We start from the raw sequence: 22,272 nt of genomic DNA, 5'->3' as shown, positions 1-22,272 counted from the left end.
TGCCTGTGTGATGGTTCTTCTCTTAATTATATCAGATCCTGCCTTTAACACTCATCTTTTCCATGACACCTTTAATTCAGTCCCCTAGTTATCATGCCATACTGAAGGACTGTTCAAAAAGTTGATATGAATATATTGGTAGATGTCTGGGCAATTTGCAGTATCTTGGCAAGGATTTGTGACTCATTTCTTACACAACAGCAGCAATAAAATCCTCTCCACTCTTAAAGTACAATTACAACACAAGTTCAAGATCAGGTTTCCCGTCTACCTGCTGGTTGTTAATAACATCTTTCCTGGTGAAGAAATGTGAAGATCTCAAAAACTTGTATGCAACTTTGTGTGTCCTTCAAGTTGGCCTAATAAAGGTATTAATTTTTAATGGATTGGAATGTATATTGAGCATTTCCAGTCTATGGGCCATTGTTTTGTTTTCCATATTTGTTGGCAGGTTTTAGTTAGAACTAGAGTGTTTTCTGTCTCTGTAGCATGAAGCAGTTCTATTGGTATGTCATCCATTCCTGATAAGTTACTCCTCCTTAATGCTCTGGGTGAGGTTTTCAGTGCATTTTCCAAAATTAGAGGTTCGTCTTCATATGGCTCATCTACAAATGATTTTTTCATCCTTTCATCTCTTTTATGTACAGTCAGCCCTCCTTATCCACGGATTTTTTATCCACAGATTCAAGCATCCATCGCCTGAAAATATTCAAAAAAAGTATAGATTCCAAATAGCAAACCTTGATTTTCTATTTTATATAATAGAGACAATTTGCATAGAATCATAGAGTTGGAAGAGACCACAAGGGACATCCAGTCCAACCTGCTGCCATGCAGGAACTCTCAATCAAAGCATCCGCTTCAATCCAAAGGGAGAAGCGGGAGATATAAATAAAAAATTATCATCATCATCATCATCATCATCATCATTATTATTATTATTATTATTATCCCTGACAGATACCCATCAAGCCTCTGTTTAAAGACCTCCAGGGAAGGAGACTCCACTACACTCCAAGGGAGTGTGTTCCACTGTCGAACAGCCCTTACTATTAGGAAGTTCCTCCTAATGTTGAGGTTAAATCTCTTATCCTGTAGCTTGCATCCATTGCTCTGGGTCCTGTTCCCTGAAGCAGCAGAAAACAAGCTTGCTCCCTCCTCAATGTGACATCCCTTCAAATATTTAAACAGGGCTATCATATCACCTCTTAACCTTCTCTTCTCCAGGATAAACATCCCAAGCTCCCTAAGTCGTTCCTCATAGGGCATGGTTTCCAGGCCCTTCACCATTTAGTCACCCTCCTTTGGACACGCCACAGTTTCTCAACATCCTGTTTTAATTGTGGTGCCCAGAACTAGACACAATATCCCAGGGGAGCTTGACCACTATTGGCACTATTACTTCTCTTGATCTAGACACTATATTTTTACTGATGCAACCTAAAATTGCATTGGCCTTTTTAGCTGTCGCATCACACTGTTGACTCATGTTCAACTTGTGGTCTACTTGGACTCCCAGATCCTTTTCACATGTAGTCTCGTTCAGCCAGGTGTCACCCATCCTATATCTGTGCATTTCATTTTTTCTGCCCTAATTGCAGTACCTTACATTTCTCCATGTTGAAATTCATTTTGTAAGCTTTGGCCTAGCTTTCTAGTGTACTCAGGTCAATACCCTCAATACCCTCTGGGGTATTTGCTACTCCTCCTAATTTGGTGTCATCTGCAAATTTGATAAGTACAGTGCGCCCGTGTACATAGTGCTGAGGCTGGCCATCAGCACAGAACAATACACATGCAAATCACTCCTGCATTCCCAGGCTCACACAGTATATATACACCCAACTTTTTCCAGGTGAAGCATTCTCTGAAGATGCCAGCCACAGATGCTGGCAAAATGTCAGGAAGAAACTTTTCTGGAACATGGCCACATAGCCTGAAAAACCCACAAAAAACTAAGTGGATGATCATTGTTGGGATCCTCTTTTTCCCCCTTTTTGAAGATGGGGACATTTGCCCTCCTCCAGTCTGCTGGGACTACTGGAGTTCTGAAAGATTATTGTCAATAGCTCCGATATTACATTTACCAGTTCTTTTAATACTTTTGGATGTAGTTCATCAGGTCTTGGAGTCTTATATTCCTTTATATTAACCAGATATTCCTGTACTATTTTTTACTTATTTTCTGCTGAATTTCCCCTATTCTGTCCTCTGCTCCATTTTCCTCAGATTGAGCACTCTTTGCCTTTTCTGAGAACACTGAGGCAAATAAGGTGTTGAGTAATTCTGCCTTTTCTCTGCCCTCTGTTATTATTTTGCCATTTTCTCCATGCAGTGGCCCTACCATTTCCTTCTTCTTCCTTTGCTGCGGACATATCCAAAAAAGCCCTTTTTATTATTCTTAACCTCTCTAGCAAACCTGAGATCATTCTGCGCTTTAGCTTTTCTGACTTTACCCCTACACATGCTAGTTATTTGTTTGAATTCCCCTTTGGTGATTTCCCCATTTTTCCATTTCTTATACATGTTCCATTTAAAAGTTAGCTCAGCTGAAAGTTCCTTAGGCGTGGTACAGAGCACCAAAAAGAGGTGCAGCGCCGCAGCAACTAAATTGTGCAATGCTGCTACGCAGCTAGAAAGGAGCACCCGGAAGCGGCTCCTTTTTGCATTACAGTTGTGATGCCACAAACCACCAGAGATGGTGCGATGGCGTCACAGCTGTGCAGTGCTGTTTGGATGCTGCGCTGCTGCAACGTCATAGCTGTGTGCGCCGTGTAGATAGTGCTGCGCAGTTGTGACGTCCTTGTCATGTGCTAGGGTTGCAGGGTGTGTGCACGCGACGCCCCAAGGCAACCCTAGCACATCACCAAAGTCTGTCCAAGGCCTTAGTCATCCATCCTGGTTTCTTGAGACACCTCCCAATTTTTTCCTCACTGTAACTGTTTTAAATTGTGCCTTCAGTATCTCCCTTTTGAGAAACTCCTTTCCATCCTGAGCTCCCTTCTCTTTTAGTATACCTAAAATATTTTATTATGCCATTGTATTTAATGGGATTTGAGCATTCATGGATTTCGTTATCCACCGGGGGGGGGGGGGCTGGAACCAAACCCCCAGCGGATAACAGTTCTTCCATATATTGTTTCCACTGACATTTTATTTTATTTTGGTCATGTATTGTCTTTCCCTGCTGATCGTAGATTTCCCTTTGATTTCTTGGATCTTGTGGAAGAGGTCTTTTGCTCTTTCTTTATTGTTGTCAACTTCTATTTCTTTGCATTGATTATTGAAGTAGTTCTCTTTATCCCTACATACTAGTCACTGAACAGTTGCATTCAGGGTTCTGGTTCTATTTTTGTTGCTTTTGCTTTTCATCTGTCCTTTACTGTATGAAGTGTTTTGTCTGTCATCCATTGAGGCTTCTCTTTTTGGCAACAGATAGTGTCTTTCTGCATTCCTCCTTGACAATGTCCCTGGCTTCAGTCCATAGCTCATCTGGTTTCTGGTCAGTTAAGCTTAGCCATACAAATCTATTTTTCACATAATCTTTAAATTTTACAGGGATGTTCTTCAGGTTGTATTTCAGAGGATAGCTAGTTTAGTGTTCTTCCTTAGTTTTATTCTAATTTTGATATTAATAGTTCATGGTCCATGCCACAATCTGCCCCTGGACTCATTTTTTACATTGAAAATGGAGCATCTCCATCTTCTGCTTCCAATTATGTGATCTGATTTCTATATTTGTCATCTGGTCATGTCCATGTATACCAGTGGTTTCCAAAGTTTGATCCTCCAGATGTTTTGGACTTCAGCTCCCAGAGTTCCTGACTGTTGGCCAAGCTGGCTAGGGCTTCTGGAAGATAAAGTCCAAAAAACCCAGGCAACCAAAGTTTGAGAATCACTGATGTATACAGTCATCTGTTTGGTTGCTCGAAGAATGCGTTTGTGATGAACAGACTGTTCACCTTGTAGAAATCTGTAAGTCACTCACCTGCTTCATTTCTTGTGTCTAGGCTAAATTTTTCCACAAACATCAACCCTACTTTGCTTTCTAGTTTTGTGTGCCCGTCACTTGTGATTAACAAGAAGTCTTGTTTTGGTCTGTGATCAATTTCTTTCTGGGCTTCAGTATAGAAACTTTCAATTTATTGTTTATCTACCTTTGATATGCATACTTGGTTTGTGGTTATATATTTGGATTTTCCCTGAAGTCTTATTGACATGATTTGGTCAGGCTTTGCATTATATCCTTTTATTGCTTTTGCTGTATCTCTCCTCACTATAAATGCTAACCTGTTTCGTCTTAGATTTTCATTTCCTGAGTAAAATACTATAACCTGACTCCAAATGTCTTATTCCTGTCAATCTTAGCATGCCCACCTCAACTATTGCAATGTTTATGCATTCCACTTCCCATTTTACAATGTCTAGCTTCCCCTCATTCATGCTTCTTAAATTCCATGTTCCTATACTTTGTATTGTGCATCTTCAGATTTTCCTTTAGCATCTCAGCATGTCCATAGTTTGATTTCTTTTGGTTTGCATCTAATTGTGTTGTTAGCCACAGGTCTACTTATAATCACCCTCTGCTCTGCTTTGTTATCTCATTGTATGCATCCTGTGATTAACTCTTGTTTTATAGAGTTTGTTTCAATGCATCTTTCATTGTGAAAGATTTTCAAGAGGGGGCTCACTCTTGCCTCCCACTACACAGTACTAAGAAGCATTAGCTATGGTGCTACAGCTATTGTCTCTGAAAAGTCTTCTGCCGGCATCACCCATCACTTCTGCTACTGCCTATTAGCTATTTGGCACTTTTACCCTAGAACATCCATCAAATGTTGTGTTGGATTCAAAAAGAAATAGGCATTACCAGATCACACATACACACACCATTTGAAATCCCTGATGTGTTTTGCCATACTAAAAGAATTAGGCATTAGCAGAACATTTTCTTCCTCTGAAGCCCACCATCTTCCCTGAAGTCATGCATCTTGTTAATCACTTAACCCAGAAGTCTAGTGCTCAGTCTCTGGAAAGATTCTTGGGCTCTTTCTGTAGCCACTGTTTCCTCTTGCTGCCTCCTCCAGAATCCCTCCTCCACCTTGACCAGCTGTGTCTTGCTCTCCCCTTCAGCAGCAAAAAGTTTCTTTTTCTGCTGCTGCTTCCTTCACAGCCACCTCTGTTGTTATCACTGTCATTGTTGCCACCCTGGTGGAGTTCATCCCCCGGCACCATCATCTTTCCAGCATGATCATCTCCTTCCTCACCCCCTGGTAGGATTTGGGTACTGGCAATATTAAACAGTATGAAAAAAATTATAATTGAAATATCTGATAGGATAAGTATGTTGCAGTCTGATTTCAAAAGGTATGAATGTTGGCACCAGACAAACTTACCTAGGGAGAGTATTTAATAAAAGTCCCTTTTCCTGAAAAGCCCCATTTTCCCATTGTCATCTGCCTGGAAAATTATTCACAAAACATAGTTTTGAATGGGGAAAATTTAAGGATCAATTTGTGTCATTTACAATATGACAGACGTAAGAGTACAAGCAGTTATAGAAAAGGGAGGAAGGGAAGTGGAGGAAAAAAGGAATGTGGCAACACCTTTAAGACTTCCAGTAACTGGTTTTTTATTTTAGCACAAGCTTTTTTGCATTTAAACCCACTTCTTCAGAAGCAATATTAAAGCCTCAGGTTATAAAGCAAATTTATACAGTTGTGAGATATAATGTAATAAGATCTAGAAAGATGTAAATCATCTCCCTTGCCTTATATTTTCAAAGAATTGGATGAAGTGTTATAATCCTCTGATTATATTATAATCATAAACTCAGCAGAAGTCAAACAAGTCTAATAGTCCCAGTGCACTGGGTACAAGAACCATATTCCTGTTTAATATATATTTAGGAGGACAAGAAAACTCTTTCAGAGTAAACTGTATGATTAGGATTCAGGCTGTTTGCTCTGCCAGTTAATTATGAGATCAGCAGCAAGTCAGACTGGATCATGGAATGTTAACTTCAACTGCTTCTGTTAGTCAGCACTAAGATGTCCAACTGGCTGGTAATTTCCTCCCAGCAAAGGTACTATTTTAGAGTATTTTAAAACACTGATGCTTGATGGTTAGCACATGATGCACATGACCTTTTTCTAGTTTCTTTTCAGAAGATGCCATCCCCCATGAATAATCCTTTATTAAAAATATTTATTTTTTTTAATTTTATTTATTACAAATAAAGTACACATACATAACATGTAACATATAACATAAACTAATAACATTCATCTCTATCGTCCCCTTCCCTCCCCCCCCCCCCTCCCCCAAACTTAAAATACTTTCCATACTCCTTCTCTTCATACATTCCCTAGACTAGACAACACAAAACTGACTTCCTTGGTCTGAACCCTTGCCGTTTATTTTATTGACTCTAGTTGTCTATCTTTTTGTTAGTAGTAACTGATTTTGTTTTGACTTCACCTATAACACTTTTGACTTTCCTGATCTTAATTCATTCTCCTTGTTTATATTACTTTCTTAAACGTTTCATTTTCTTTTAAGCTGATTTACCTACGTAAGTACCTTGTTAGATTTTATCTTGTATGTTAGGCCATTTTCCCCTTATGTACCTATACAGTTTTTCCCAGACCTTTCTATCCTGCTTCCTTTTTTCTTTAGCTTCTGCATTTATGGCTAAATTATATCTTAATCCTTCTGAGATTATATCTATTTCCATCATTTCTAACAATTTGAGAATCCATTCTTCCAACATAATGTCTTTCTTTTTTCCCCCCAGTATTTTGCGTACGTTAATCTGGCAGCTGTTAACGTGTAGAAAATTATTTTGCCGAATCTTCTTTCTATCTCATCCTCCAACATATTTAATAACAAAATTTCGGGTTTGTGCTTTAACTCTATATCCAATATTTCTTTAATTCCTTTAACTATCATTTCCCAAAAGTTTTCTGCATATACACAATTCCACCATAAATGATAAAACATACCTTTCTCCCTTTGACATTTCCAACAATAGATTTGACCATTACCATAGATTCTACACAGTTTTTCCGGAGATAAATGCCATCTATACATAATTTTAACAAAATTTTCCTTTTATATACTGACTTACAGTATATTTCATTCTTTGTCCCCACGATATTTCCAATTGTCTTAATTCCAATGATTTTTTACAGTCTTTCGCCCATTTGATCATGTTTTCTTTAACTAGATCTCCTTCCATCTGGTAATCCAATAATGTCTTATAGAATCTTGATAGAGCAGCTGGTTTCCCTTTCAACATTATTTCTTCTAGTTTCGAGAGACTTTCTGTAATTTTCATTGTACTTTTATCCACTCTAAATCTAGCTTCCATTTGATAATATAAAAACCAATTACACTTAAAGCCCTCATCTTTAATCTGTTCTAAAGGTTTCATTGCAGATCCATTTCCCGTTTTTATTAATACATCTTTATACCTCAACCAATTTTTTTTTTTTTTTTGGTACATCAGTATTAAACAATGCTTCATGGGGGGATATTAAAAATATTTAGAGGGACAGAGGGGTAAGTTTCTGTACATTACCCCTACATCATCCATTCTGAATAGCTTCTGCTATGTGATTCAACATGACCATGCCTTCACTCCACAATAGTAGGTTTCTCCTGGAATTTGGTCTGTCGACACAGTTTTAGTCACATATCACACCATTGGACTTTTCCTTGTAGGTTTCTTTCTTAAATCAGTTTAAGAGAACAACTGTAGCCATCTAAAACTCTAAAAGAACCTGACATAAGCCAGGTGTGGAATTTCAGAGACATCAAAGTATAAAAGTTCTATACTGAGTTAAAGAATAACTATTATTTTTAGTATAATTATGCACTTGTTATCATTTGTTAAAAAAAACTCGATAAAGGGAAGACAGATACTGGCCAAACAGGCACTGAGCACATAGGGAAACTTGGTACCATGAACTGATACCCTTCCTCCACTTCATACATCTTGTTTCACACTGAATCCAAGTTGAAGAATGCCTCCCAAGTGTCAACTTTAATCTGGGTGTAGTGTGTGCTGCAGTTTCCAGCCGCCAAGACTGCCTGGCAGAAAGCCCAGTTCTCATGGTGTGCATAGCTTTATGATCCAAAAGTTTTTTCTTGTAATGTTATTTTTAAAAAGACCAGAATTCTGTTGGTACACTATACATGTGTAACTACAATAGCTTAGCCAATAGTGGCAAGAGGAAAAGGGCTGTGAGCACAGTGGCCACGAAGAAAGTAAGACAAGGGAGACATGGGCTGCTTGAACATGGCAGTTCAATATGCTTTCCCTTGCCATCACTACAGAATTTGACATTTCCTGGTCTGAAGCATGGCAGAGGGTGGCAAGTGGACTTATGGTTCCAGATGAATGAACACAAGAGACATTGTGTGTGTATGTGCCTTCAAGTAGGCTATCATCTTAAGGTGACCACATGAATTTCATAGGGTTTTCCTAGACAAGGAATACTCAAAGGTGGTTTTGCCAGTTCCTTTCCCTGAAATATAACCTACAGAACCTGGGATTCATTGGCAGACTCTCATCCAAGTACCGTATTTTCCGGCCTATAAGACGACTTTTTAGCCCAGAAAAATGTTCCCCAAAGTCGGGGGTAGTCTTGTACTCCGGAAAGCCCCTGGGTCCTAAAGAGAGCCCTCGGCAGGGAAGGCTTCTCTCAAAGGCAAAGGAGCATCCTCCTCCGTTCCTTCCCTCCTTTGCCTTCCCTCCCTCCCTCCCTCCTTCCCTTTTCCTTCCTTTTCTTCTCTTCCTTCCTTCCTTCCTCCCTCCTTTCCCTTCCTGTCCTCGGAAGGCAGAAGGTCTGTCTCTACCTTCCCTCCAGCCTGAGAGCCAGGCTGGCTACAGAGCAACCAATCCTTTGGAGTCACACACTCACAGTTTTCAGCCAATCAGAGAGAGGGCTGGAGAGTGGTCGCCACCCCACCCTCAGAAAAGGGTCTCTCTCTCTCTCTCTCCCTCTCTCTCTCTTAGCCCCTGAGTCCCTCTGAGAGCCAGGCTACAGAGCAACCAATCCTGTTTGGATGGAGTCACACTAACAGCCAATCAGAGAGAGGACAGTGGTTGCCCCCCCCTGCCCTCACAAACTACAATTCCCAGGATTCCCTGGTTTTTCAAGGGAATTGCCTCCACACTTCCAGATCCCAGCCCCAGAGAATGAGTCTACAGCATAATCAGTGTTGCCAATTTAAGTCCACTTCTGCAGGTGCATTTGGATTTAATAATGATAACAATAATGGTGATGATGATGATAGAGAGATAGATCTTGTAGCACCTTTGAGTCTCACTGAAAGAAAAGTTGGCAGCATGAGCTTTCCTAGACTTAAGCGTACTTCCTCAGATGCATGGGAATTGTAGTTCATTGTGGCACCAGAGCTCTCACAAAACTACAATTCCCAGGGTTCCCTAGTACTGAGCCAGGGCAGTTAAAGCAGTCTCAAACTGGATTATTTCTGCAGTATGGATTGGACCTTGAGCATTTTTAATAACCAAGGTCCAAAACACACTGCAGAAATAATCCAGTTTGTGACCACTTTAACTCTCCTGGCTCAGTGCTAGGGAATCCTGGGAATTGTAGTTTGTTGTGGCACCAGAGCTCTTTCTGAGAACGCTCAATGTCTCACAAAACTACACTTCCCAGGGTTCCCTAGCACTGAGCCAGGGCAGTTATTTCTGAAGTGTGTCTTGGATCCAACTAAGGCTGCATCTTCACTCCAGAGACAATCCAGTTTCATACCGTTTTAACTGCCATGGCCCAGTGCTATGAAATCCTGGGAATTGTAGTTTGTTGTCACACCAAAGTTTGCTGAGAAGGCTAAATATCTCAGAAAACTAGAATTCCCAGGATTCCATAGCACTGAGCCAGGGCAGTTAAAGCAGTCTCAAACTGGATTATTTCTGAAGTGTGTCTTGGACCCAACTCAGGCTGCATCTTCACTCCAGAGACAATCCAGTTTTGTACTGTTTTAACTGCCATGGCCCAGTGCTATGAAATCCTGGGAACTAATTTGTTGTCACACCAGAGTTTTCTGGGAGAGAAATTAAATGTCTCACAAAACTAGAATTCCCAGGATTCCCTGGCACTGAGCCAGGGCAGTTAAAGGGGTGTCAAACTGGATTATTTCTGCAGTGCAGTTGCAGCCTAACACATTTCTATTTGGCACAAAGCTTCCTGGGCTTTGATTCCAATAGGAGCCACTTGAACTGCCACGGCTCCATCCATACAGAATCCCTGGGATTTGTAGTTTGGATCAGTGCCCCTCCATGCATTCTTTGGGCAGAGAAGGCAAAAGACCTTATAAAACTACAGATTCTAGGATTCCAATAGGATGGAACAGCAGCTCTTAAAATGATGTCAAACTGCATTAATTCTAAAGTGTAGATGCACCAAGAGGAAGGGCGGGAGGAGTTGTCGAGGCGGGTGAAATAATGTTGTGTATGCTGTTATTTCAAACGTGGAACAGACTCCTTCCTCAGAGTGTAGTGGAGTCTCCCTCCTCTTCCCCTCCTTTTCTTCTTTCTCCTTCTCCTTTTTTCTCCTCCCCCTCTTTCTCCTCTGCCGCTGCTGCTACTGTTATTGTGTGCCTTCAGCTCCTTTCTGACTTATCGTGGAAGAGAGGGGTGGTCTTATACGGTGAGTATATCCCAAACACTCTATTTTAAGTTGTAAAGTTGGGGGTCGTCTTATACGCCCAGTCGTCTTATATGCCGGAATATACGGTACTTACTGGGGCTTTAGGGTAATTAGGCCCTTCTGAGCAAAGTTACCCAGCTAAAAGTCTGCATTACTAAAATAAAGTAACCATGCCTTCACTGGCTGCTGATTAGTTTCCGGGCAAGGTACAAGGTGTTGGTGATTACCTTTAAAGCCCTACATGGCTTGGGTCCAGAATACTTAAGGGAACGCCCTCTTCTGTACTGTCCGTCCCACACTCTAAGGTCCTCAGGGAAGAATCTACTTCATCCAAAAAAAATCTAGACTAACTTCACTTACCCAGAGGGCCTTCTCCACCGCTGCTTCGAAGCTATGGTGTGACCTGCCAGAGGAGATCTGCCACATTTCTACTCTTACAGCCTTTAAGAAGGCTCTTAAGATGGATCTGTTCTGGCAGGCCTTCCCTACTTAGTTCCTCTCCCCATTTACTGTGACTTACGTCGCTCTGTCCACCAATTTTTCTCTTAAATTTAATGAGAAGTATTAAATTAAAATTAATTAAAATAAAATTCTTGCCTCAAGAAGAAGAACCCTCCCTCTGTACCTACTGTCATCATCAAACCTGAGAGGGAGTGAAAAAGACAGGACCAATTCCATCAGGTCTACCTGTGAATTCTGTAACTCACATCGCTCTCTTTTATTTTATTGTATTTTATTTATTTTTTGTATTTTATTTTATTGTATTCTCTGTATTTTTATTGCTGTAACCTGCCTGGATTCCTTGTGATTGGGCGGGCTATAAATAAATAAATTATTATTATTATTATTATTATTATTATTATTATTATTATTATGCCCATCAAATCTGAATCTTTTCCCAAGCATTTTCATCCTTATATAATATGAGTATACTTGAATTGTGTAGGTGAAAACAGGGTGAAGTCCATAAACCCCATCGCCTGCTACACATTTCTAAAAAGGCATTCCATTTTCTCAGCTAGAGGGTGCTTGCTTTGCATTTCTTCTTAAAACTTAAGTTGGATAATTTTCACATTTATTGCTAGATAGAATTTTTGACTAACAACATTTTTACTTCAACATTAAAGTAGTCAAGATCTTTATGGAATTGTAAATGTGATCCATCTTTATGCTATATGCAGAATTGCTTATCTTTATATTTTCATGATAATAAAGTGTAGCTGTATGGGAGGAAGCTGGGAAAACTGAGGCAAAAGCCGGAAATAATAAAGTCTAACAGTACTACAGAGCTTCTGATTTATTTGGGGATTGGAAACATCTGTTGATCAGATGTAGGCACTGGCTGACATTACAGAACTTCTTTCTGATTAAAAATGTTTTGTTTTTTTTCCCTTGTGAATTACTTTTTTCCTTTTTTATTGTGCATACTATAAAGCATCATTCATAACAACTGATCCAGCAAAACCCAGGATTTTTCTGATAAGCTCGTTGATTCATAGCTTGTTAAAATCATGCTTTGTGTTAGACTTACTGGAGTTATTCAAAGCTGGCTGTTACCTTGGTTCTTAATCACATGAATAAGATTGGAGACAAATAGTAAAAAATGAATTGATTGACCTAAGCTCTTCATCATTTGGGTTTCTTAGTCCTTATAAGGTCAACCAGCATTTAACAGTAGGCATAACTTAAAATCTCTGGTGGGGCTCCCAGTAGTCATTCTCAGGATGGCCATCATTATAGTTTGACTAACATTTTCTCATTGGATTTAAAAGAAAAAAGAATAGATGTGAGCTAGACATGTATTCTGTTGTATACTTTACCAGTAACATCTCAGCATAAACTGCAGCCCCTTCCACAGCAGGGGCAGTAGGCTTTCACAAAGATTTAATGGTAAGTTATGCCATCTGCTTCTTAACATGGAAATGTCATAAAAATAACTTCTTGTCCATTCATGCACATTTAAACTCTGCCTTCTGCCCTTGAGTAACTAAAATATGTCACTTGTAAATCAATTCGAAGTAGAATGGCATTCTTCCTGCCTAAGACAAGACAATTAATGGTCTGATTGCTGTTTATAATTGCACAGGTGTGTGTGTGTGTGTATGTGTGTATATATTTAGAACCTTATATATATATATCCCTGCCTTCCCTGTCATTTTTTTTATCCCATCTTTATTCCCTTTGCATCTAAGGAAATGGGCTCACATCTGTGAAAGCTTGTGCTACCAGCTTTTTTCTTTCAGCTCGGATGAGGATTTAGCCTTACAGACAGTTTTGTGTTTGTTTTAGAGCTTCAGCGGCACTAGAAACTTTAATGTCTATACAATTATTTGATCAGCAGTTGGCTACAATTAGATAGTCATCGGGAACGAAACAGGGTGGTGTGTTTTTTTTTTATTGATGGCGGTTTGTGAACATTCTGACCACCCTCCAAGCAGCTTTTGTTCCAAAACTGTCCCTCTCTGAAAGTGTAGTAAATGTCTATCAATATTGGGAACAATATTTGGTGCATTGTTGTTTGCAGTGCATAGCAGTGCAAAATAGATTCTGCTGTTCTAAGTTTTTTTTCCCCTCAACCTATTGGAAGGGATTATATATGCTTGTGAAGATTTGTTTGTTTGTGTTCGCGCGCGCACACGCATATTAGAATAATTTGAACCTCTTCCCTTTGCCTTTCCTTCCTTTTGGGGTCAAGTGTTGGATGCAGAAGAAAGCAACTGAAGCCAATTAAGTTAGTCTTTGGCAGTTTCGTGTTCTCTCTCCACTTTTAAGAACTGCATTGTTGTAAAAGCTTTCTTTTAGGAACATGTTTTTAATTACATTCATGTCATCTGCAGAAGCTTTTGATTTTTAAAATAGGATGTTTAATGTTCCCTAATCCTATACATATCTTCAATCAAAACTGTATGTTTTTCCTGGCTTTTCTGTTGTTCAAGTTCTTCCAATACCTAGCCCAGTTCCTCTTTATTAAAAACAGAAAGTGGGGGACAGTATATGTATAGCAACTTGGTTTCATTTGCTGCTTTCTTTTGTTTTCACTATCTGCTGCCACAGGCTCACAGTTGGGTCAGCCAAGTTCAGTTTGGTGAAATTCTCTCTGGGGCTCTTTTTGATATACTGTGTGCTGAAAGGGCCGCTGCTAATCAAACTGCTTCTTCTGTTTTCGTCTTGCCCCTGTTCTGTGCAAGGAGACAAAATATTAACATGCAGTCATCACCCTGCAGGGTTCAGTGAAAGTTTACTCAGTGGTCCCCCATTGAAAGATCTAGGAGAAACATTAGAAACTCACTCCCCCTGTCCAACTCCTGGTACAGATCATCCAATAAGGCATCCAAGGCTGTTTCTGTCCCATAACTAGACCTGAACTTAGATTGGAATGGATTCAATCCAAAATTGTCTTCAGTACTAGAAGATTTAATAAGTATGTACTTGTATTGACAATAATTTTGCTGCCTATTCAACTGTCTTTTTAGCTAATTGTATATTTCAATCCATTGATTATTCATTTGAAACCATAGTTTTAATTGATTTCCTAATTTTAACTGGCAGTATGACTTTAGTCATAGGACTATCACTTAGAAGATTTAAATCACTGGACTTCACGGCAACTAATAGTAGGAGAGTGAATGATGCAAATCTATGGCAATACAGATTCATTGTTCTGATGATAATTTTGCATAACAGCCACTACTGTTTAAATACAATCTGGGCCTTGTAGAAGAAATGTGATCTAATTTCTATTTTTTAAAATATGAATACTTATCTTTAATTTCTATTCAGACTGTATTCAGATACCATTTTTATGTCAATGATGTGAGAATGAGATCGTAATACAAGTTGTTTCTTTATAGTGATAGTCACATCAGTTGCTGGTATTTGTTAAATATAACTTTCTTCAAGGAGCCGGAAAAGGAGTTCTGTTCTTCCCTTTCTTTAGAAGTAGAAAATATTAGCCAATCATTTCCTCCCCTCTCCCTTCTTTCCTCCAAGAATACTTTTAGCCAATTGTTCTAGATTTATGATGGAAACTGATTTAGAACCTTAATTAAAATGTGGTCATTATAAACAGCTGCTACATGTCAAGGGCTGGCTTTTCTTTCTAAATCAATTCATAACACAGCTGCTCACAGAAAGTTCACTCTTGTCCCGACCTTGGTTTTAATAAACTTAATAATACAGTGTTGGTTTATGTGGGATACAAACAGGCCAACATATCCAAAGTTTCCAAGTACAGGGAAAAGGTGAAGCTTTTCAAGAAGAAACATCTGAAATTACTTCCTATAACTTGTTAATTTTTTATTCACTTTGATCATTTGATAATGCATCAGTTAAAAATAATGCTGCTTCAGGGGAACCTACTTCTAAGAATGGGTGGCTAGAATTACACTATTTGGTTTAAGGGTTTAATTGCATTCTGTTTACTAGGACTGTATTTCTTCCGGTATGTATTTTCTTGCCTCCAACATGTCTAAACTAGTAGAATGTTTGACCATCTAATATTCACAGTGTTCTTTGAACGTTGCAAATTTAGACATAATTTTTTCTTTAAGAATTTTGTTATAAGGCTCTGTTTTGTCTTACACATATCCTAAGAAATTGCAGTTTATACTTTTGTTTTCCAAGAACATACTTTTGTATTTGTGAATTTACAGTAGTTTTATTTGACAGGTTGGGGATCAAAGGACTATCAAAAAGCAGAAATATTTGAAATGCAGAACCCATATATGTGTATATTATATTACTGTACAAGCACAAATACAAATATCTCTATGGTGCTGTATTATAAGGCCACGACAACACCATGAATGGCTTCTACTGTGTACTGTATACAGTACACAGACTGAATGAAAAGATGATGCTGAGTTTAAAAAAAGCAGTGCATGATCTCAAAAGCATTATGCAAAGCACCATCTTTTTGCTGACTCTGTGTACTGTATACTGTAGAGGTTGTTTGTGGTGTCATTGTGTGCTTATAAAGAGTACTGTACAAGTACTCATACTTAGATTTGTGCTTGTATTTGCCAAAAGAGCAGACTGTGTGTTGCATAAATAGGTTCTGCTAATAATTTAATAGCATCGAAAGAGCACATGGTCGAAAAAGATCTGTCAAACAGCAGGAGTCACCTGTATATTTAAATGTATGTTGTGCTTGACTGAAACATGTCTGCCCTTTATATGCAGTTTTGTCTTAAATGTTGACAGTTTTCTCTTAAAAGAAAAACATGTCTGTTTTTCATGCATTCATATTACATTTTCACCCGTGTACCTCTTAAGACCTCTTTGAGGATGTTTCCTGTTTGAAGGGTTTCTCATTATGGTAGAACATCAATATTTTGATAATTAGGTAATCTTTAAATTAAGCAGATTATCTCCATAAAGCTGATGTAGCATGAAAAGCTATTATTGAAATAGATTAGCTGAGGAGTATGCAAAGTAATGGAATGAATTCTAACATAAGCTTGTATGAATATTTATATGATTTTTATCAAGGAAGATGGAGATACCATATATGCTTAACTATAATTTGACCTTATTTATAAAAATTCCAACAGGCATAACTGTTTGTGTTCCCACTAAAGGCTGAATGGATGAGAGAGTGGGGGGAGGGTGTTAATGCTTTCAGGACAGATTACACTTTTGCCTTTCACCAAGGGATGGTTCCCTTTTTATAAGAGTTAAGGTACAGTATTACATTGACCCATGGATAAGTCTGCTCAGGTTTTTTGGCTCAATTTTTTGACTAAAATTTCTAGACTTATACATGAGTATATACAGTAAATGATTCTTTGGACCACATGATATATATTAAGGGCCAGGGATTTTCTACTGCAGCAAGGAATTCTATGATTCAAAATATGTTAGAGCTATTCATACAAGAACATCAGCGTTTAAGGATTTGGGAAGCAATTTGTTAATGAAAACATAATTTTTAAAAGTGTTAGTAAAACTATGTTTTACTTGTAAACTGAATAATTTATGATGAGCCTAAAAGCCAGTGTGATCTTGATGCTAAAATGTTGATCCTATATCAAATACAAATTGATTTTAGAAAACACTCAGGGGTAGCTGTGTTGGCCATTTAACAAATATAAACAAAAATCCATCAGTGATATCTTTATTAGCGTGCCAAAATGCACAATATACTTGTTGTAAGCTTTCGAAGCTCCATAGGCATCTTCTTCAGGCAAGATGTTACAATCCAAACAGTGCATTTAAGACCCTCCCCCCCCAACATTTGAGAAGATTTTCCAGGGTTAAAAAGTTGTCTTATACGCCAGAAAATACGGTAAATAAATAATAAGTACATTAAAAAGGAATTAAATTACTACAATATTAAAACAGATAGTAATTAAAAGAATAAAACATATTTCAAAAAGATAAAACTATAAATAAGAGGGGGGGATTGTAACAAATTTTTAAAAATGTCCAACATCCCAGCCTGTCCTTATAGCAATTCCTTAAACGCCTGTATTAACAGGTAGGTCTTCACCTGCTGGCGGAAGGCCATCAAGGAGGGAGCCGTTCTGATCTCCCTGGGCAGGGAGTTCCAGAGTCTAGGGGCAGCCACCGAGAAGGCCCTCTCTCGCTTCCCACCAATCGTGTTTGTGATGGTGTTGGGACGGATAGAAGAGCTTCTCCAGAGGATCTCAGAGTCCAGGCCGGTTCATACTAGGAGAAACGGATTTTTGTTTGCAAGATATTTTAAGATTTTTTTTAAAAAAAGGTTTATTTAGCTTTATTGTAATTTTGCAGAAATGTTACATTGATATATCAATTAAGAGTAGTAATAAAGTATCTGAGCAACAAAAAGAAGGGTAACAAATAGGAAAGATGAGCAGATAAAAGAATATTAAACCATAGTAGCTGGGGTATTAGTTCTAGGTACATTCAGGCATTTTGAAATGATCAAAATGGATTTTTTCCAGTATTTAATTTGTACAGCTGGTGGACAATGGGGGATTGTTTCTTTACAAGCAAATAACATGCTGGATTAAGTGTGCAATAATTTGCCATAAACTTTAGTCAGACCTGGATGACTATTACTTTGCAATTGAAATGTGAACATTATTCATTTTTGTTCCTAATCCTGTCTTCTTTTGTTTCTCTTTTTATAGCATGAAAGACTTTCCAGGTAAGATCTACAGAATGCATGTGTTTGTTTTTTGAAGCATAACCCCCCACCCGCCACCACCCCCCAAAAAATCTTCTCAGCATTTTGAACAATTGTCCCCTTAACTGTATATGGAATTGGATCCAAGATTTCTAATTACCTCTTTCAAAACTGGCAGTGATTTAACAGACTTCTTCTTTAATCTGAACTACTTACACATTCCTGGAATCATATTTGTATTGACAGTGATTGTCAAAAGAAGCTAAATATTGGAAGGAGGGATTGGTTTGATCACTCGAGTCAGGCTGAGCAAAACAAGGGAGATTATCACACTAGGGCTAATTCCACAACAATTGTGTTATTGGAAAATAATAAAAGCATAGCTCTGTAGTGATCAATATTTTTAAACAGTCACACGATCATGCAATACTGATGATATAAAAAAAAGAGAAACGCAATTGTGCTCTGCCTACATCCATTTGTGTATCATTAGTATGTCATTATTGAACGTTTAACACATAGAATCATAGAGTTGGAAGAGACCACAAGGTCATCCAGTCCAACCCCTGCCATTCAGGAACTCACAATCAAAGCATCCCCGACAGATGGCCATCTAGCCTCTGTTTAAAGACCTCCAAAGAAGGAGACTCCATCACACTACAAGGAAATGTGTTCCACTGTTGAACAGCTCTCAGGAAGTTCCTCCTAATGTTAAGGTAGAATCTCTTATCATGTATCTTATATCCATTGTTCTGTTTTCTAGTCTCGGGAGCAGCAGAAACAAGGTTGCTCCCTCCTCAATGTGACACCCCTTCAAATACCATATCACCTCTTAACTGTCTCTTTCAAGGCTAAACATACCCAGCTCCCTAAGTCATGCATTGTTTTGGTATGACAGCATATGTCTGAAAATTATGGTTCCATCCTGAACACATCAAAATAAAATTTATATATTTTACAACATTATTTTTATCTAATGTCCTGCACCTCGAAATAAGACAAAAATCCACTCCAAAAACTATGCTATCAATGAGAATGAATTGCCTGTACCGAAATACAGTCTGGGAAAAGGTTCCAGATTCCTCCACAATAGCGCAAATGGAACATTATTGCCTTCCACACCTTTGCAATAGGCAATTGAAGCACAATCAGCCAACTATTCATGGGGTTTCCCTGTTAATAAGAAGTTATGGATGCATTCCAAGTTATTGATGGGAGAAGTACTGGATGAACGCAGCATTGTGTGAAAATCTTTGCACGATCGCTCAGTCATGAGGGGAGCATTCTGTTTTTCTCCCATTTCTTAACCCCATGTGATAATCTCTATAAATGATTTTCTCATACTTCCCTGTCTACAGGCATAAAAAGGGGCATTTCTTCCATAGGCTTTCTTTGCTTCTTTCTCTGAAATTCAAATTTACCCAAATGACATACCTGAAATTTATAAATGGCCTATAATTCAGTGACTGTTTTATATTATGTTTGATTCCAGGTTGGATGCAGCAAGTTCAAGCACTGGCACCAGTGATACTTATGGTGATCGATCCTCAGGTCGCAGCAGTGCCTACACCAGAAGAGAGAATCGTTTGGCTGCCCTCAGTAGCAGAGCAGAAGAGGATAGTAGCAAAGATTATAAAAAAGTGGGTAATTGAAATTGAATGCTTCCCTCTCATGCTCTGTTCTCTCAGTAATGTAATAAACAACCATCTCAGGTATAGTTGGTGACTATTAGAGAAGAAGAAAATTATCAGAATTTAAGTATACACAGGATGCCAAAATAGTATGGGAACTATATGTGTAAACTGAGTGAGGAGGACTGAAATCATTCAGTGTAAATTGAATTTGATAATTTGTGTCCCTTCATTTTATATCCTCCATGGTTTTTCCTGAATAACCTTGGGCAAGTCACCTGCTTTAACTCAATCCATGTCTATAGAATGGGAAGACTGGCACTATATAAAATCTGAAAGTTAGGAAATGAAAAAAAATCACTGTGTTGTCTTTTGGTACAATTGCATGAGATTTAAGCATCTGTCACACTTAAGCACACATAACATGCTTAAATGTCAGATCTAAAGACCTTAATAATTGCTCAGAGTCCTGTCTGTCACTTCAGATTAGGATTCAACACACTAGTAGTCTAGCAGTTTTTACATTTTCACAGAACCTTTTCATCATGTATGTGTCTGTCTGGAACCTTGGTTTGTGGCCAAAGTTCTGGAGTGAGCTATAGGTCAAGTTGAGTAAAACATAGATCTGAATCTCTGGTATATATCCATGTTATTTGCAGTAGGTCAACAGTTTTACTTCAGATTGTTTTATAGGAGTAACAGTAAAAATATTCTCTTCCAATCCTAAATTACAATGCTGAAATAAAGACAGTTTAGGATGAACGGAAGTGGATTTTTCTATGGAACAGCCATAAACTCTGGACTGGCATGCAGAATTAATTCTAAGTGTATCGGAATCTTGTAGTTCTAGTGAAAAATACTATTTCACATGTATTTGTTTGTTTACTTATTTTACATCCCTCCTTTCACCTATATGGGATTTTCACAAATGAAAGGGTATGCCCAAGAGTTATCTAGCATTCCTATAAGGCTGTGCAAATGTAAGGCTGTGCAAAAGTCAGTAGTTGTTATGGTGGGAGACTATACATCTGGGTAGCGCTTTTTCTAAATGATGGGGAGCAATGTACAGTAATCTTTAATTGGATTGCAAGGGGCCTACACTGTTTAACATTTTAGAAACCTGGTTTTCAAAATCAGAAGTTTTATTCACTTCCGCCACCAATTTGACAGTCCTTGCAGCTTGCAGAAGCTCACATGGGAGAAGATTGGCCCCTTGTTCCTTCCCCACAGTTGCCCACCCCCTTTTTTAGATAAACCCATGCCATTATTACTGATTTTTATGGAGAATAAAGCTTCAAAGGAGCCTCCCATTATTCCCTGAAACAGAGTTTAAAAAGTGGGAGTGTAAGTATGGATTTTGTTTTTTAACCTCTTCTAAAATAAGGTTATCTAGCAATATTAATTGCTACTTAAAACAACTGCAGTAAAGTCTGTTAATTTGAGGGGCTGACAATAGTGATTAGAGTAGCTATTATCCTCCATTATATAAGGGTTAATGTTTCAGTAGGTGAAGCCTTATTTGATACTGACAACTTTTTTTTTATCCCCATTCAGCTTTATGAGAGTGCCCTGTCTGAAAATCAAAAATTGAAATCAAAACTGCAAGATGCCCAGGTGGAACTCTCCGATATCAAAACAAAGATAGAGAAGGTAGCCCAGGTAAAGAAACCCTGAAAATAAGGGTTGGAATGAAACTGTAACTAGGAATGATAAAATGTTAATGGTTCCACTTGGAGGTGGGGTGGAGTAATGATATGTGAGAAAGACCGCCATTGCTTCTCAGACAAATAAGAATAAAAATGGAAGCATTTGGAGAAGTGCCATTATTTCTTAATAAATATTTAATTCTCCTTGCGAATAACTTCTTTGTAATGTCCCCTGTGTTCCAAAACTATTTTTAATATTTTTTCTTTCAATAGCAGAAGCAGGAAAAGACCTCTGACCGTTCAAGTTTGCTTGAAATGGAAAAGAGGGTATGTGTTCTGCTTTCCATTGTCTACTTTCTTGTAATTTAGCATGACTTTAGAAGGAATAGAACTTTTGGAAGAAAAATATGACTGTAAAAACTCTAGTCCTAAAAACCCAGGTACTGTATATCAATGCTTGTATAATACCTGCCTTCTGATCCAGTTGGCTCTTCAGACTTGTTCATCAGCATTTTTTTTGCTCATTATGAAACAGTTCCTTTCAGCGATTTAATATGTTATAAGATTCTTTGTTATGATAAATGATAACTATTGTGTCCCAGAAAGTACTGTAGCAGTATGGTGGTTGATGCTGTACAAATATAGAGAAGTCTTAGGCTATATCTACATTGCAAGTATGATGCAGTTTGACACTACTTTAACTGCCATGGCTCACGAATATGGAATTCTGTGATTGTAGTTTTGTGAGATACTTAGCCTTCTCACAAAAGAGAGCTCTGGTGTCACAACAGAGTACACATGACAGGATTCCATAGGATGGATCCATACCAGTTAAAGTGGTATGAAATTGCATTATTACCGACTGCTTTTTTAGTTTGAAAACATGTGAGGTAAAATATATTATCTTTTATAAATGATTCAGAATACACTGTGGCACAACAAACTCATTGTATTCAAATTATTTTATTTGAAACAATTTCTTTTGAAGATGACTGGCAAAATATATTCTAGCATAGTTTAGATATAAAAACAAGCTTAGCGTGCAAGTATGATATGCTTGTTGTATGAACCCTCTTTGCCAGGTAACAAATTTCTGCCTCTTCTAAGGCTGGGATATGCAGGGGTGTGTACTATGGGCCACATGTGGCCAAGGTTATTTTTGAGACTTAAAAATGCTCTCCTCCAAATTGTTCAATTCTATT

General features: G+C 38.2%; 1 protein-coding gene across 1 annotated transcript in view; it reads left to right on the top strand.

The window, feature by feature from the left end:
* Positions 1 to 22,272, top strand: part of PPP1R12B (protein phosphatase 1 regulatory subunit 12B) — a 184,912-nt gene that overhangs the window by 143,020 nt on the left and 19,620 nt on the right. Inside the window, 4 exon segments of the mRNA XM_042461553.1 lie at positions 17,798 to 17,814; positions 19,286 to 19,433; positions 20,979 to 21,083; positions 21,344 to 21,397. Of these exon segments, the coding sequence (XP_042317487.1) occupies positions 17,798 to 17,814; positions 19,286 to 19,433; positions 20,979 to 21,083; positions 21,344 to 21,397 (324 nt within the window).

The sequence above is a fragment of the Sceloporus undulatus genome, chromosome 4 (genome assembly GCF_019175285.1).
Source record: "Sceloporus undulatus isolate JIND9_A2432 ecotype Alabama chromosome 4, SceUnd_v1.1, whole genome shotgun sequence".
NCBI classification, from domain to species: domain Eukaryota; kingdom Metazoa; phylum Chordata; class Lepidosauria; order Squamata; family Phrynosomatidae; genus Sceloporus; species Sceloporus undulatus.
This window is presented reverse-complemented; position numbering and strand designations above follow the sequence as displayed.